The sequence below is a fragment of the Apodemus sylvaticus genome, chromosome 3 (assembly GCF_947179515.1).
Source record: "Apodemus sylvaticus chromosome 3, mApoSyl1.1, whole genome shotgun sequence".
Classification (NCBI taxonomy): Eukaryota; Metazoa; Chordata; class Mammalia; order Rodentia; family Muridae; genus Apodemus; species Apodemus sylvaticus.
The window spans coordinates 167,334,792-167,351,297 of record NC_067474.1 but is presented as its reverse complement, the minus strand read 5'-3'; the positions used below and the strand labels follow the sequence as shown (position 1 = coordinate 167,351,297).

At 53.7% G+C, this 16,506-nt stretch overlaps 1 protein-coding gene across 3 annotated transcripts in view; it reads right to left on the bottom strand.

Annotated features, from left to right (window-relative positions):
- Plekhg5 (pleckstrin homology and RhoGEF domain containing G5) overlaps window positions 1-15,574 on the bottom strand; it is a 41,249-nt gene extending 25,675 nt beyond the window's left edge. For 2 of the 3 annotated variants that reach the window (XM_052178279.1, XM_052178280.1), the window contains exons 1-2: window positions 1,297-1,403; window positions 516-595 (exon numbers count right to left, since the gene is read on the bottom strand). In XM_052178279.1, the coding sequence (XP_052034239.1) occupies window positions 516-595; window positions 1,297-1,300 (84 nt within the window). In that variant the 5' untranslated portion in view covers window positions 1,301-1,403. Of the gene's footprint in view, window positions 1-515; window positions 596-1,296; window positions 1,404-15,289 lie in introns of those variants that run through there. The other variant, XM_052178281.1, reaches the window with a different exon arrangement.
- Between the last annotated feature and the right edge of the window lie 932 nt (window positions 15,575-16,506).

The following is a 16,506-nucleotide window of genomic DNA, read 5'->3' as shown; positions in this document are numbered from 1 at the left end:
AACGCACAGAGAGCCTGTGGCAGTGAGCCCAGTGCGTCATAGGCAGAAGTGCCCAAGTGATATTTTTGCTGGTACAGCTATCTCTCCCTGGCTCTATTCTCTCCTGACTTACTCCGATTCCTCAGACTCTAAGGCCAGTTGCCCCTTCCTCCCTCCGTGATCTCCAATGCCGCAGGCAGCTGTGCTCAGGCCCCACAGTATCCCAGATCTATGCCCAGGACTAGTAACCAGGTACCAAACCAAACCATGGGACCACGTGTCCCTTCCCAACCATCTGCTTCCTCCTCCGTGGCACAGAGCTGTGGCGCCCATGTCTGGACCCCAAGGGGCTGTTCCTCATTTTGATAAAGTCTCCCCACTCCAATATTACTGAACCAAGAGCACCCTCTCCTCGACCAGCCACCCTGAATCCAGAGGCCATTACTGTGTCCAGGTAAGGGCTCCATGACATCCTGGGTGGGTAATGAGAATTTATCCCCTATTGTCCCCATGCCCCAAGCTATCCAGTCCCCTACCTTGGCAGCCCGGCCCTTGTCCATGCAGGCTGGGTTCTGGCAGCGCAGTCCCTTCTCCTCCTCTGCAGGGCTCTGGTCTTCTGTAGACAAACAGAGGGCATCAGTTTAGGGATGGGGGGGCACCCACACTCCCCTGGGCTCTTGTGGCCTCCCGGCCAGGGGACTAGTGGGGCGGACTCCTCAATCCTGCCTTCAAAGGAAGCCAGTGTCCTTTTCTCTTTTAAACGCCAACTTATCTGCAGGGGGATCTGTTTGCAGAGTCCTTTTCTGTGCGGTTCCCCAGGGAAATTGTCCAGATTCCAGGGGGGGAGTCGTTGGAAATCGGCTACTCCCTCCCTGAGTCCCACTAGCAAGAGGGGGGCTCAGTAACCTCCTGGGGCCCCTGACTTTCTAAGCAATCCGGGTCAGGATGGGGGGGGGGGGGGCTCCAAGGGTCCATGATGCTCTCCCTAACCCTGTTCTCCAACTCAGACCCTCTTATGCCAGGCATTCCCTTCCCGAGGCCTGGAGCGACCCTTCATCTATCTGTGACCGTGAGTTTGGCCCCTTCCAAGTCGATGCCCTTTCTTCCCGGAGGCTGGAGCGCCGCAGCGAGGGGGCAGGGGCGAGGACCCGGCAGCTGCAGCTAGTCCCGGGTGCAGAGGCCGGCGTCCACCCGGCTCCAGCAAGGCCCTCCCCAGGGCAGGCCCGGCCCCCACCGCGCACGCGACGCCCTCCGAGCCACCGGGGCAGCCGGTCGGCCTACGAGGCGGGAGCCGACCGTCCGCGGGGCCGCACTCACCCATGGCGCCGAGCCGCAGGGGGAACCGAGCGCGGGAGCCGAGGACCGAGCGCGGGAGCAGGGGAACCGAGCGCCGCGGCCGCCAGGCGCGCGAGGCGGGGCGGGGCAGGTGGGCGGGGGGCGGAGCGCGGGGCGGCCGCGGGGGGCGGGGAGCCGGCGGACCCCGAAGGCGCCTGGCGGGAGACGGGGCGTGTCCCAGGTGGGTCCCACCCAGCCCCGCTCCCCGCCCCCCTCCGGGGATGGCCACGCGCGGTGGCTGAGCCCGGGTTCCAGGCGGTCTCCTGCACGGTGGCCGCGCCGCGCCGGCCGGAAGTGCCTCCTAGGAGCAGGCGCCTCCCGCACCCAGACACGCGGGTCGGCGGCACGCGCGCCCCGCCGCTCGGTACCGCGCCCCCACTCGTTCGGAATGGCTGCCACCCGCGGATCCCGGGTGGAGGACAAGGTGGAGGTGGGCGGACCAGGGGTGGGTGGCCTCTTTGAACGGCTGCTGCTGTGGTTTTAGTTGTCCCAGCTCAGCACACATATGAAACTTAACTTTAGCAAAATTACCAGCCCAGCACCCAGAGCCCCACCCCACCCCCAGCCCGAGTGAGGCTCCACTGGGTTTCCATAGGAGCACCAAGGCCCTGGCTAATATGCTTTGAGGAATTTCCCCTAATCGTTTATGGAAATGGGATTATCAGAAGAGAGACAGCTTTTTCCCCCCTTCTTTTTAAAAAGTATATTGGTCGGGCGTGGTGGCGAACGCCTGTAATCCCAGCAATTGGGAGGCAGAGGCAGGCGGATTCCTGAGTTCAAGGCCAGCCTGGTCTACAGAGTATGTTCCAGGACAACCTGGAACTGGGGTTGGGGTTGCAAGCTGCCACGTGGGTGCTGGGACTCGAATGCGGGTCCTTTGGTAGAACAGCCGCTGAACCCTTTCTCCAGCCCTAGGGGACAGCTTGTTTATTATCGTCGCTGATTTGTTTTTGTTGTTTTTGAGTCAGGCTCTCACTATGTAGCTAACCTTGAACTCACTGAGATCCACCTTCCTCCACTTCCGGAGTGTTGTGATTTAAAGGTACGCGCCCGCCCACCACCCCACCCCCACCCCCACCCCCACCCCCACTCTGCATGGACAGCATTTTCAACCCTCCTGCAAGAGGTCCATAAAGATGGCTGAGGATAAAGGCTTTTGCTGCTCAAGTCTAACATTCTGAACCCAGACCCAAAATGGAAGGGGAAGTCCAACTGTCCTCTGACGTGCATGTTTTGACATAACTATGTGCACATGCTACATACATACACACACATATGCACACACAGTCACTAAATAAAGTTAATATTTGGGGCTGGAGAGATGGTTCAGTGGTGAAGAGCACTGGCTATTCTTAGAGAGGACCCTAGTTCAGTTCCATTATGGTGGATCACAACCATATATAACCCCAGTTTCAGGGGATGTGGTGGCCTCTTAGGGTACCAGGCATACACATGGTGTGTATGTGTGTGTGTATGTATATATATGTGTACTATATAAAATATATATGTTATATATATTAAATACACATTTGTTTGTGTGTGATATATAATATACATATATATTACAGGCAAACACACACAAAATAAAAATTAAAAAACAAAAAACCAAACACCTCAGTGAGGTGAGCCAGACTCTGGTAAGGAACTCCAGTGTTCCTGGGTCAGCCTCTAGACCCTGCTTGTCCACTGGTACCTGCTGGCTCTGGGATGCCGAGACCTAGGAACAGAAGAAAGAGCTTGGGCGGGGAAGAGTCCTTCAAAGTCAGAGAGTAGGTTCCCGGCCCCCTTCTCTGGAGGCCTCTCATCTGAAGTAGGAAGCTTAACCTCAAGTATGGCCCCTTTCTATGAGACCCCAGTCTCTGTAAGTTTTGTGCTGGGTCCATTCAACAAATATGAATCAACCCCAGGGCTAGGTATAAGAAACCTACAGACGGGGACTGGAGAGATGGCTCAGTGGTTAGGAGCACTGACTGCTCTTCCAAAGGTCTTGAGTTCAAATCCCAGCAACCACATGGTGGCTCACAACCATCTCATAAAGAGATCTGATGCCCTCTACTGGTGTGTCTGAAGACAGCTACAGTGTACTTAGATATAATAATAAATAATAATAAATAAATCTTAATAAAAGAAAATAAATAAACCTAGAGATGACCCCTATAAGCCTGGGGAGACTCGCAGTAGGTCTGGCAGGGGGCACTTTGGGGGAGCAACAACCCTTCAGTGTAGTGAGGAGAGGGCTCTAGGGAAAGGAGCTATATACAATGTATCTGTGTTAGGAGCACAGACAGCATCCTGAAGCGGAGGCTTCTGGAAAATGGTTGCAGCATTCGCTAGCCTACTCTGTCCAGCAGCTGTTCTAGGGGCTTCATGCAGCACACGTTCTGTTCTGTGGTCCACATGCTCGCCACAGCAGTTACCTTCTCGGAATCTCTGCCTGTCCCATTGGCCAGCTGCTTGTCCTGGCACACGGGTGGGAGCTGACCCTTGGAAGACCCTGACCAGGCTACCTGGTCAGCAGCCCTGCGGCCCCAGCAGCCTTGCCTTCCAGGAGGTAGCCGACTCAACAGTGGATGGGTATCAAGACTCATTCACATCTAAGCAGCCTGGGGGGGGGGGGGTTCCCATGAACTCCACCCAAAGAGTTTGCTCTTGCTTCCAGAAGATTCCAGACCTCTGAGTATCTCAAGATACCAGTCGGGTGCCAGCACCCTTTGGTCCTAAGACCTCAAATCAGAGTATTTACTTCTTATTCTCTCTCTCTCTCTCTCTCTCTCTCTCTCTCTCTCTCTCTCTCTCTCTCTCTGTCTCTCTGTGTGTGTCTGTCTTTCTGTCTCTGTGTGTCTGTGTCTGTCTCTGTCTGTCTGTCTCTCTCTCCAGCATTTTATGTAGCCCAGTCTTGAACTAGGAGGTGGCTGAAGGCCACCTTGACTTTCTGACTTTCCTGCCTCCACAGCCTAAGGGCTGGGATCACAGGTGTGCACCGACACATCCTGTTCATGTGTATTCTTCCTCGGCCGACTCCAGGTTAGTCCTCTGCTGCCAGACACCGCTTACCTCAGTAACCCTTCAGGTTCCATGCACCTGCTCTAGGCCTTAGCCACCATGAGCCCAGATGGCCTGTGGTGGTGGTGGCCACAGCCTGAGGATACACATCTAGATGTGTCATCTCTGGAGTGCTTCCTCCAAAGCTTCTGAATGCAATGATCTGGCTTCTGGCCTTTGACCCCTGGGCCCATATTCAAAGCCTGAAGTCCCCTGGGAGAAGGATCTCAGCATGTCTCAGGGCCTGGAGCAGTCCCTGGACTGAGGGAGGAAGCAAAGGGACAGACAATCCCCTCAACCCTGCCCCAAGGTAAGCACGAACCTTTCCAGGCAATCTGTTGTCCCTGCAACCCAGACAGACAGAGTGAGCTTGGTTGGGGGGCATGATGGTCCCCCTAAGTCTGAGACGGTCAGCTGGGCTCCTGCTCCTCTGGCTTCTGCAAGCAGAGTCCCTCACCTGGGAAACAAGCCCCCTTGCCGGTCAGCACCTCATCCCCCACACACACCCTTGTTAGAGTCACAGGACACTCAGCTTTGGCTCCCCCACCCCACCCCAGCATAATCTCTACCAGAACTAGGCAGAAGCCAGGCGGCAGACGTGTTTTGTTTGGCTGAGCACGGTGTTTCAAAAGAATCTCAGCTGGTTGCCAACTTTGAAAAGTCAGTAGATTTTTACATAAAAATCCAGATTGTTGGCTCCTCTCAACAAACCAGAGGAGCCTGGCAGCTCTAGACCCATATTCCAGAATGTTCCAGTTCTCAAGTAGCGCCTTAGACCGGCTCTAACTGGTGCTACATCCCAAGGCTCACTCCAGCCCCTCCCTGGGCATTTCAGGCCCTTCCCCGGGCTCCCTTTTGCCCGCTCTAGCACCGGCCACCAACAACTTCTTCTCCTCGCCCCGGGGTGCTGCTCTCCTCCCTGTTACAACACAGCTAGATTCCAGGCGAGTCTTCCTGCTCTGCTCCCTGGCCTGGGCGGCGCCTTTGAAGTAACCTATTATTTTCTCTGCATCCTCTCCAGATGGCTTCCAGAACAGCCCTCACTCACATGCTGAGCACCTGTAGGGAATTCTGTTTGCTCCGCTGAAGGTTTCATTTCCCCAGTCAAAAAAACCTATGTGGCATCTGCTGGTCCCAGATGGGAAGCCACCAGCCCCTTCAGAGATGGAACCCTCAAGGGGAGGCTGGTCAATCTCCAGGTGCACTGTATATATGAAACCTAAACCAGACATCTTAGGAAATAGTTGATTTATTTCATATGCATAGATGTAAATATTTGTGTATGTTTATGCACATATATGTAGATACCAATGAAGGCCAGAAGAGGGTGTGACCCTCCCCCGCTTAGGTGCTGGGAACTGAACTCAGATCCTCTGCAACAGGGTCTCTAGCTCCAGCTGTTCTGGAATTCCACTATGCCTGGCTAAAGAGTGTCTTCTTTTTTTTTTTTTTTAGTGTCTTTCTTTAAAAAAAAAAAAAACATATATGTATATGAGCTGGGGAGATGGTTCATGGTTCAAGCTTGAGGACCTGAGTTCAGACACCCAGCACCTAAGCACAGCTATGTAACAATCCAGCCCATATCTGTAACCCTGTCCTGGGTGGTGGAAGGCGCTGAGCCCCCGCTGCTTGCTGGGGACTTCTGGCATAACCAGGGAGTACCGAGTTCAGTGACAGACCTGTCTGAGAGAGCAGCATGGACCAGGCACGCTGGCACAAATCTTCAATCCTGGCACTCAGAAGACAGAGGCAGGAGGACTCTGGAAGCCAGAGGCCAGCCTGGTCTGCATTGCAAGTTCCAGGAGAGTCAGGGCTCTGTAATAGAGATCCTGTCTCTGATTATAATTAATAATAATAATAATAATAATAATAATAGACAGGCTGGAGAGATGGCTCAGCGGTTAAGAGCACTGACTACTCTTCCGAAAGTCCTGAGTTCAAATCCCGGCAACCACATGGTGGCTCACAACCATCTGTAATGAGGTCTGATGTCCTCTTCTGGTGTGTCTGAAGACAGCTACAGTGTACTCACATATAATAAATAAATAAATCTTTAAAGAATTAATAATAATAGAAGACATTGTACATTAACTTCTGACATCCACATGCAGATATATGCGTAATCATGTACATATACCACACACAAAAGAAGTAAGGAGAGCCTGGGCTGTGGTGGCACACGCCTTTCATCCCAGCACTTGGGAGGCAGAGGCAGGTGGATTTCTGAGTTCAAGGCCAGCCTGGTCTACAGAGTGAGTTCCAGGACAGCCAGGGCTACACAGAGAAACCCTGTCTCAAAAACAAAACAAGGGGGCTGGAGAGATGGCTCAGTGGGTAAGAGCACTGACTGCTCTTCCAGAGGTCCTGAGTTCAAATCCCAGCAACCACCTAGTGGCTCACAACCGTCCATAATGAGGTCTGACCCCCTCTTCTGGTGTGTCTGAAGACAGCTACAGTGTACTTGAATATAATAATAAATAAATCTTAAAAAAAAATGGTGGATGCTTTGCCATAGAGCTGTGGCCTCCCAAAAAACAAAAAAAAAAAAAAACAAAAAACAAAACAAAACAAAAAACAAAAAAACAAAAAAAAAAGAAAGAGAGAAATTAAGCCGAAAAGAAAAAAAAACCAACCAGTAATGACCACTTTTCAAAACATAAAAATAATGAAAGAAAGCCAGGCGGTGGGGTGCACACATACAGGCAGTCCTGGTGCTGCAGAGACAGAGGCAGGACATTTCGAGGTCAGCCTGGTCTACAGCAGTTTTATCCAATAGATAAACTTGAGAGAAGAAGTATGGCCCTTGCCTTTGTTTTCAGATGAGGAAACCGAATCGCTCCAAACAAACTCCCCTCAGGTCACAAAGGCAGGCAGTGATGGCTCTGGGACCAGAGTCCATGTCCACAGGACTCAGAGCCTGGGTCCCTAAGCATCAGTCCACAGGACCACCACAGAGTCTGCACAAGGAAAAAATAAATGATCCTCCAGGCATTAAATAAGCAACTTCCTTCTCTGCCTGTGGGCCTCAGGCTGACACAAAGGCACCTGTTCTCAGATTCTCCAGCAGAGCCTCCACCGAGGGCTCCACACAGACAGCCTTCTGCCCACTACCTCTCGGCACCAGGCCAGGCAACAGAAAGCCTGTCCCTCCCAGGAAACAGCTGTGGCCTTGAATGCCCCCTCCCACGCTAGCCCAGCCCTCCTGGGAGCCTGTCCACGTCTGAGCAACTGTGCCAGGCCTTGTTGGGATGCAGGGGCCCCTACACACACACACACATACACACATACACACACACATATACATACATACATACATACACACCTACACACACACACATATACACACATATACATACACACCTACACATCTACACACACATATACATACATACACACCTACACATACATACACATAAACACACACACACATACATACACACATACATACACACACACCTATACATACACACATAGACATGCACACACATACACACACATATACATACACACACACCTACATACACATATATATACACACACATACACATACACACACACATATATACACACACATATACATACACACACCTACACACACATATACATACATACACACCTATACATATATATACATACACACATATACATATACATACACACATATACATACACAGATACACACACATATACATACATACACACATATATACACACACCTACATACACACACATATATATACACACACACCTACACACATACATATACACACCTACACATATACATATACACACATATACATACACACATACTCATACATATACACACACATACACACACATAAACACACACACACCTACACATATACATACACACACACTGAGATGGCTGGAGAAGGCAAACTTTGGCTGGAAACGGGGCCTGAGGCCAGAGGCTGTGCCCTGGCCAGGTGACTGTTGGTCCTGAGATATCCGCCATTCCCTACAGTAGGCCCTGGTCACAGCATTCCAGAATCCCTAAGGAAGACATGGCACAGGGTCGGGATGTGGCATGCATGAAGTCCTGGGTTTGATCCCCAGCAGAGCACAAGGGGTGTGGCCGTGCAGGAGGAGAAAGGAAGACAAAGGCATCCTCCGCTACAGAGGGCGTGGCATTTGGGGCTCTGCTGGTTGTTTTTGCTGAGGACACAAACTCAGATGTATCCGGAAAGAGGGACTCTCAACTGAGGAACCGCCTCCACTGGACTGGTCTGTAGACAAGTCTGTGCGGGCGTTTCACTCATTAACAATAGGTGTGGGGCTGGAGAGATGGCTCAGTGGTAAGAGGGCTGTCCTTCCAGAGGTCCTGAGTTCAATCCCCAGCAACCACATGGTGCCTCACAACCATCTATAGTGGGATCTGATGCCCTCTTCTGGCAAGTAGATGTACCTGCTGATAGAGTACTCATTACATTAAATGGATAGATAGATCTTCACAAAAAAGGTGTGAGAAGGCCCCGCCCACAGTGGGCGGAGCCACTACTGGATAGTTGGTCCTAGGGTATTTAAGTGGTCCTAGGGTATATAGTAACCTCCACTGAGCCAGCTGTGGAGAGCGGGCAAGCTTCAGGCCTTGGCTTCCCCTGATGACGGGCTGCAATCCGTAAGTCAAATAAACCCTTTCCTCCCCAGCTTGCTCTTAACCATGGTGTTTTGCCACTGAGATAGAAATAGCAAAAGACAGAGAGGCAAATGGTCCCGACTTGAAATCCTGTCAGGAAAAAGGAGAGCGAGAAAAGGCCTGGGCCCCCACTTCCCAAAGTGCTATGGGAATCCAGGATGTGGGCTAGTTAAGTGGGGACCCCATGGCAGAATAAGCGTAGGCCACAGCTCCTGCCCACAGCCCAGCCTTATGGCCCGAGTCATCCCTGGTGCTGCAGGCTCTAACCAACACCTGCTGCCCTCCACACCCTCAGGCTCAGTCGCAGAGGTGGGAAGACACAGCTAGAGTTTCTTCCTGGGCCAGAGAAACTGTCCACACCGTTCCAGCACATAACTTGTGGCCAGCTGGCCGCTTCCCCTGCCTGAGACTCCCGTGGGTCTCTGCTCATCCGTCCGTCTGCTGGCTGCGGCCTTCCTCCCCGGGCTCCGCGGAGGAACCGAGAGAAGACCAGAAGTAGCGGCCGCAGAAAGGGTGTGAGATTCCTATTCTGGACAGTCCTGTTCCATGCAGGGCCCCACCTCCCACCAGGCTCGGCTGGCTCTGGGGCCCAACACCCACCCCCATGGGTGCAGGCCAGGGCCTGGCTGGCTGGCAGCAAAGGACTGAGCCCACACGGGCAGCTGTGTCCTGGCTCAGCCACCCAGCCGCCTCAGCTCCTCCTGGGATCGGCTCATGTGCCGTTACCCAGCTGCTTAGTGCCTCGCCAGGGCTGCCTCTGCCCACCCCGAGGAGAGCCAGGCCTGGGTGCAAGTGGGTGACTGAGTGCTGCCACTTATCCATGTATGACCTCAGCGCCGCACCAGAATACAGGCCACAAAACAAAACAAAAAACCAAAACCAAACCAGCCCTGCCCTGCCTAGAGAGTTGGCATTGAAGACTCAGGACTAAGATTTAAAACCCATGCGTGAGACCAAGGTGCCCCAAAGCTGTACATGACAATTGTCACCTCTGTGCCCACGGAGCTTAGCCCTTCCCTGCTGAGTCCCCCTGGCTTGTAGCTGGATAGCCTGTAACATGGGAACGTCCTGGGGCTGGCAGGGACCTCATAGGCGGAGCCGTGGTGAAGCAGACAGGCCTCCCGCAGCGGCTCCGTCCCACGCTCTGAAGGCAGATGCTCTCCATTTTACCCTTGGCCTGACCAAGCCGCGTATTTCTCCTCTCTCTTTACCAGCTTCCTCTCTCCTCTGCCACTTCTCTATGCCCATCACGGACCCATGTTTGAGGAAGCAGGGCTGCTCCTTCTCAAGACATGCATATACACTTTTAATGGGGTCCGGAGCGAAGCTCTGGGGCCACCACAGGCCAGCGGGGCCACCTCCTCCTAGCAGCCTCCTGGGTCTCAAGAGCACCACGGCTGGGGCGTTGTCCAATACTCCAAGCCTCCAAAGCATCTGTTCTTGCTTCTTATCCCCCCATGTGGTCCGAGGGCTCCCCCAACTTCTCATGGCAAACCACAGGCCTAACCAGCCCGCCTTAGCCCTTCTGGCCACAGAACAGGCTCGTGAAAGGACTCAAGCCAGGCTGGGGAATTTCTGTCCTTGGTGAGACTCCCACTCTCTCTGCTCAGGGCCTGGAGAGCCCAGAGCAAACGAGAGCTGGGACCCAGCCGTCCTGCGAGCTGGCCGTCAGCACTTGGCTTGGCTTCTGTGGACCACGGTTGTTTTCTAGCAATTTGCCAGAGCAGAGCACGGGTCAGGCCCGCAGCACTAGTCTGGAGCGGATGGACTCGGCTGAACCAAGACCGGCAGCAAGGACAATCACAGCCGGCCCAAATCCAAATCTGACCCCCTCGGCCTGACACTGTAGGAGGAGTCCCACTGGGTCACCCAGGGAGTGCTTCCAGCCTTTCATGAGAACACTAGAGAAATGACTCTCCCCAACTATGCCACAGGCCTCAGAGCTGAACACCCCAATATTTTGCCCTTTGAGGGCCACCATCTTGTCATGGTTCTGTTTGCCCATTTATAAAGTGGAGGGGGACGAGAAATAATGCACATCCCGCACATCCCTAAATTAGATCAGAAATATTCTAGAAAGGCTCAGCCCTGTGCCTTGTCTTGGAGGAAGGGACAGGGCAGAGCCAGACCTTGGTTGGCCTAGGAGAGGTGGGTCATGGCTGCCACTGGTTTTCAGCTCTAAGACTCGTGAGGGGCAGGAGTGCCCACTGGGCATGGAGAGGTGCACTGTCCTCTGACCATCATGGCAGAGGCTCTCCAGAGGGGCCAGGGAAACCCACATCACCACAAGCAAGTCACCCTAGCATCATATGCACAGCAAGCAGGCCGCAGGCATCGGCCAACAGGAGTGGGCAGGTGTCCAGGCCTCATGGACGTCCTCTGGGGAAATGGCTGCACCTACCCCCCAAGTCCTCGATGGTGTCCAGGGCGGAGCTCCAGGAGAAGCGCTCCACCGCCCCCAGCTCCAGCTGGCCCAGGTCGCCAGGCAGGGTCTCCAACTCATAGGTACCCCTCTTCCTCCAGTAGAGAAACATGTTGAGGCCCAGGGTGTTCCCTGCCTGGCCCGCACCCTCAGAAGCTGGGTGGCTCCAGGGACTTCAGTCCCGACACAGAAGAGCCCGGGTGCGGATGAGCCACCCAGCAGAGACCACCGGGACGGGCTTTGGGCCGGCGGTCATGGCCCTCCTCAGGGAGGGAGAGGAGCATTCTGGGAGCGGCCAGGGGCCTTACATCCGACCAATGGCCAGGGCCCCTGCCCCACACAAAGCGCCTTTCTTCCCCTCCTACAGACATTTTACACATTTTGCCTTCCCAGCCCCCTCAGAGCCCCCGCCGAGGAGATGGGCTGTCCGTCTGAGGATGCAGAGGCCCAGGAAAAAAAGTGCAATTGTTTCCTGGTCTCTTTGCTAAGATAAGTTTTCAGAGAAGAAAAATGTGCTGCCCCAGGAGCAGTTCCGGGTCCCCACCATGACCTATGACCCGGAACAGCCCCTCATAGCGGGCTCACAGGTTCTCAGTGAGGGATGAAGGCACCCGTGGGAATGCCCAGGGGGTGCCCTGAGGGCAAATTCCAGGAGCTCAGGTGTATCTCCCGCCCCTGTTGGGCTCAGGCCAACAGGCAGTCAGAGGGCGCAAGCCTTCGCCTTCTTATGGGGCCAGCTCTGCAGGCTGGGCTCTTTCTGAGAGTTTCTCTCCACCCTTCTCCAGGCTGCCTAATGACCGGCTCCTTCCTCAGTCTGTGGCACAGCAACAGCTGTGTTCTGGGTGGGTGAGCCTGGGCTGAGGGTGGGGCTGGGCTGGCAAGGGTGCGCCCTGGCTTCCATCTTTTTTTGTTGTTGTTGTTGTTTTGTTTTTTTTTTTCTGAGACGGTTTCTCTGTGTAGCCCTGGCTGTCCTGGAACTCACTCTGTAGACCAGGCTGGCCTCGAACTCAGAAATCCGCCTGCCTCTGCCTCCCAGTGTACATGAGCCAACACTGCCCGGCGACAGTAAACTTCTGATCCTCACACAAGTACCTCCCGGGGCTGAGCCACCACGCCCAGCTCACACAATAGTGGAAATCAAACTCAGGGTTTTGAACACAGTAGGCAACCACTCTGCCGACTGGACTGTATATATACTTTTTAAGACTTAATTATTTATTATATGTGAGTACACTGTAGCTGTCTTCAGACACACCAGAAGAGGGCGTCAGATCTCATTACTGATGGTTGTGAGCCACCGTATGGTTGCTGGGATTTGAACTCAGGACCTCCGGAAGAGCAGTCAGTGCCCTTACCCGCCGAGCCATCTCTCCAGCCCTGGACTGTGTGTCTTACCTTCTTTTCAAATTTATTATTTTGAAACTGGACCTTGTTACTATGTTGCCCAGGTTGGCCTGGGTTTGGGGTCCTCCTCCTCAGTCTCCTCGAATAGCTGGGGCTCGGGCTCGGGGCTTATGCCTCCAGGCCACCTTGCTGCCCTGTCCCTAGACTCCAGTTGGCGTTCAAGCAGGACAGTCCTGCTGTTCAAAGCTTTAGTAGCACTTGTTGTCGTGGCCGAGTAGTTAAGACAATGGATTAGAAATCTATTGGGGTCTCCCCGCACAGGTTCAAATCCTGTTGAATATGATTGTGGGCTTTTAGGGGCTGGAGAGATGGCTCAGTGGTTAAGAGCACTGACTGCTCTTCCAAAGGTCCTGAGTTCAAATCCCAGCAACCACACAGTGGCTCACAACCATCTGTAATGAGATCTGACGCCCTCTTCTGGTGTGTTTGAAGACAGCTACAGTGTACTTACATATAATAAATAAATCTTAAGCCGGGCAGTGGTGGCACACGCCTGTAATCCCAGCACTCTGGGAGGCAGAGGCAGGCAGATTTCTGAGTTCGAGGCCAGCCTGGTCTACAGAGTGAGTTCCAGGACAGCCAGGGCTACACAGAGAAACCCTGTCTCGAAAAAAACAAAAATCAAAAATAAATAAATAAATAAATAAATAAATCTTAAAAAATAAAAGCTTTAGTAGCGTATTTTTGTTGTTGTTGTTTTGTTTTTTCGAGACAGGATTTCTCTGTGTAGCCCTGGCTGTCCTGGAACTCACTCTGTAGACCAGGCTGGCCTCGAATTCAGAAATCCACCTGCCTCTGCTTCCCGAGTGCTGGGATTACAGGCGTGTGCCACCACTGCAGGGCTCAGATTTTATTTTCAAAGCCGTTGGCCAGGAGCTCTCCTGCCCCAGCCTCCATCCACACTTCCCAGTCTCAGGCCTCATTCATCTTGTCCAGCTCTGTTGTTACTGAGACGAGGTTTAGCCTGGAATGTTCTATGTTCCAACCTATGCCATGGTCCTCCTCGGCTCTCCTCACCCCCACCCTGGCTCAAGATGGAAGCCAGGAGCCGGGCGGTGGTGGCGCGCACCTTTAATCCCAGCACTTGGGAAGCAGAGGCAGGCGGATTTCTGAGTTCGAGGCCAGCCTGGTCTACAGAGTCAGTTCCAGGACAGCCAGGGCTACACAGAGAAACCCTGTCTCAAAAAAAAAAAAAAAAAAAAAAAAAGTTTACTGTCATCCTCAGTTACCTAGCAAGTTCAAGGCTATTCAAGACCCCCCACTCCCCACCCCTAATCCCCCCAAAGGCTGAGGTTACAGCTCCGGGGTAACGTACTAGTATGCATGAGGCCTTGGGTTTAGTCCTTAGCACTGCAAAAGCAAGCAAAAAATTGAAGGAAAGAAATTCAGACTTCAGTGTAGTGAACGACACGAGTGCTGGGCTCCCAGCTGCCCTCGGTCTGACCCTGCCTGCACCTCCCTGGCCTGCCAGGTCTGCTGGAGCTGGCCTGGGTGTGGCAGAGCCAGCCCCAACCAGATCGGAGGCCTGCAGCTGAGGGGCCCAGGCGAGGGGAATAGCTGCTTTCATAGGGGTGGCAGAAGGGTCACCGCGGGCTGCAGGGCACCTGGGAATGGTAGGGATGGCCATCTGGGCAGCCTACATGCCCCCAGCAGAGGACTAAGGTGCCAAGAGGCAGCTGGAGTAATTTGAACCACATGCCCGCCTGCCTGCCTCCCCCGCCTCTAGCCTCACAGGACCGTAGTGGACAAGCGCAGCGCCCTCTGAGCCTGGATCCCTGGCATCCATGTGGACTGGATATGAGGCTATGGGATGCCAGGGGTGTCCTGGTTCATGTATGGTACAAGGAGAGTCTGAGTATTTGGGAGTGAGATTGTCCCGGCCGGCACTACCAGCATCCATTCCTTTAGAGGCCAGAGCTGCAGAACTGGGAGTTGTCACCAGTACTGCAGACTCTGTGGTCCTCACCCGTCACTGCCATCCTGCCCAGTGACATCCCTGCCTCACCTCTCCATGCAGACGAGCAGGAAGCACCCTCATTGGTCAGGGGATCAGGACACAGCCTCAGCCAGCCTGACCATGAAAGAGCTGCAGTCAGAGCTGAGGGGGTGGGGCTGGGGGGGCACATGTGCCTTTTCTCAGGGTCTTCATGCTGTGGACAGCTGGAGTAATGACAGCTATGCCTCGGGGGTTGGGGGGTGGGGGGTGGAGGTGGGGCTGGCATCATCCTGAGCTAGTCACCTGGCTTCCAGGATAGAGATGGAGAAGCTGTAGTGTGGCGTTCTTACAGTTGGGCCACACTGAGCCGATGGCGATGAGGAGAGGAGAGGCAGCTCTCAGTGCCTCCCTACCCACCCACAAGAGCCTTCTTGGTCACCACAGCGCTAGGGGCCAGAGCAAGGCAGGTGAGGGGCCCTCCTCTGGAAACTCATTCCTTCAACCCCTGGCTTACCTCAGTTTCGGGCCTCTAGGTCTCTGTTTCCATGCAGAGTGGAGATCAGTCAGTCGGTGCTCCCCACTGGGGCCTCCTGGGGCTGAAAGTCTTGGACTCCAGAGGTTTGCTCCTTGTCTAGACTTCTTGATCCTTCTGAGTTCCAGTTAGAAGCTGCTGGGTTAGGAGCCAGAGACAGGACAGACAGAAGGACAGGGAGTTGGCGGCTCCACTGTCTACTAATGGCCTTGGACTGGGAGAGGCTGAATCCTCTGCCAACCACAGCTGTTTCCTGACAGGCGGAGTGCCCTCTGAGGGCCGGGCCAGGGGACCGGACCCCTGCAAGGTCTTGCTGAGTAAGGGGTCAAAAGAGGAAGAGGAGCAGGTGGCCGAAGTTGGCTAATGTCCCCGCGGAAGTAGCGGCTGTAGCCGACTGTAGTTCTGGACAGCCTTTCCCGAATGTAACCCTACTGGTCCTCAGCAGCACGCTGCAAGCCTTCTCTGTTCAGTCATTCCGGATGACCCCTGATCCGGAACTTGGCATCCGTAGGCAAGTCTCTCTGGGTTGAACTTGGCTGAGTCCTGCCTCCTGCAAAGTGGGTTCAGAGGGGCCCAGAGTTCGTTTTCGCTCTTGAAGAAGGCTGCACCTCATGTCCCAGCGCCCGTGCTCACAACTGCTTGTAGCTCCGGCTCTTGGGAATCGAACACCCTCTTTTGGTGGCCTCAAGGACTATTAGCGTGTGGGCACACATACACATATGCACACACAAACACTTATATACACACACTCATGCACACACACTCACTCACACACAGTTACACAGTCACGCATGCACACACACACTCACAGTCACACACACATACACAGACATACACGCACACACACACACTCACACACACACTCACACACACTCATACACATATATACACATTGTCATGGACACACTCATACACTCCCATACACCCATGTTCACACATTCACACACACACTCACACACATACTCACATAAGGCTTTCTCTAAGTTCAAGGCCAGCCTGGTCTACAGAGCAAGTTCCAGGACAGCCAGCACTACACAGATATTTTTTTTTTAAGTCTAAAAAAATAAAATATTTTGATGTGCATTGGAGGTTTGTCTGCACATATGTCTGTGTGAGGGTGTCAGATCCCCTGGAACTGGAACAGCTACGAGTCGCCACGCAGGTGCTGGGAATTGAACACTGGTCCTCTGGGAGAACAA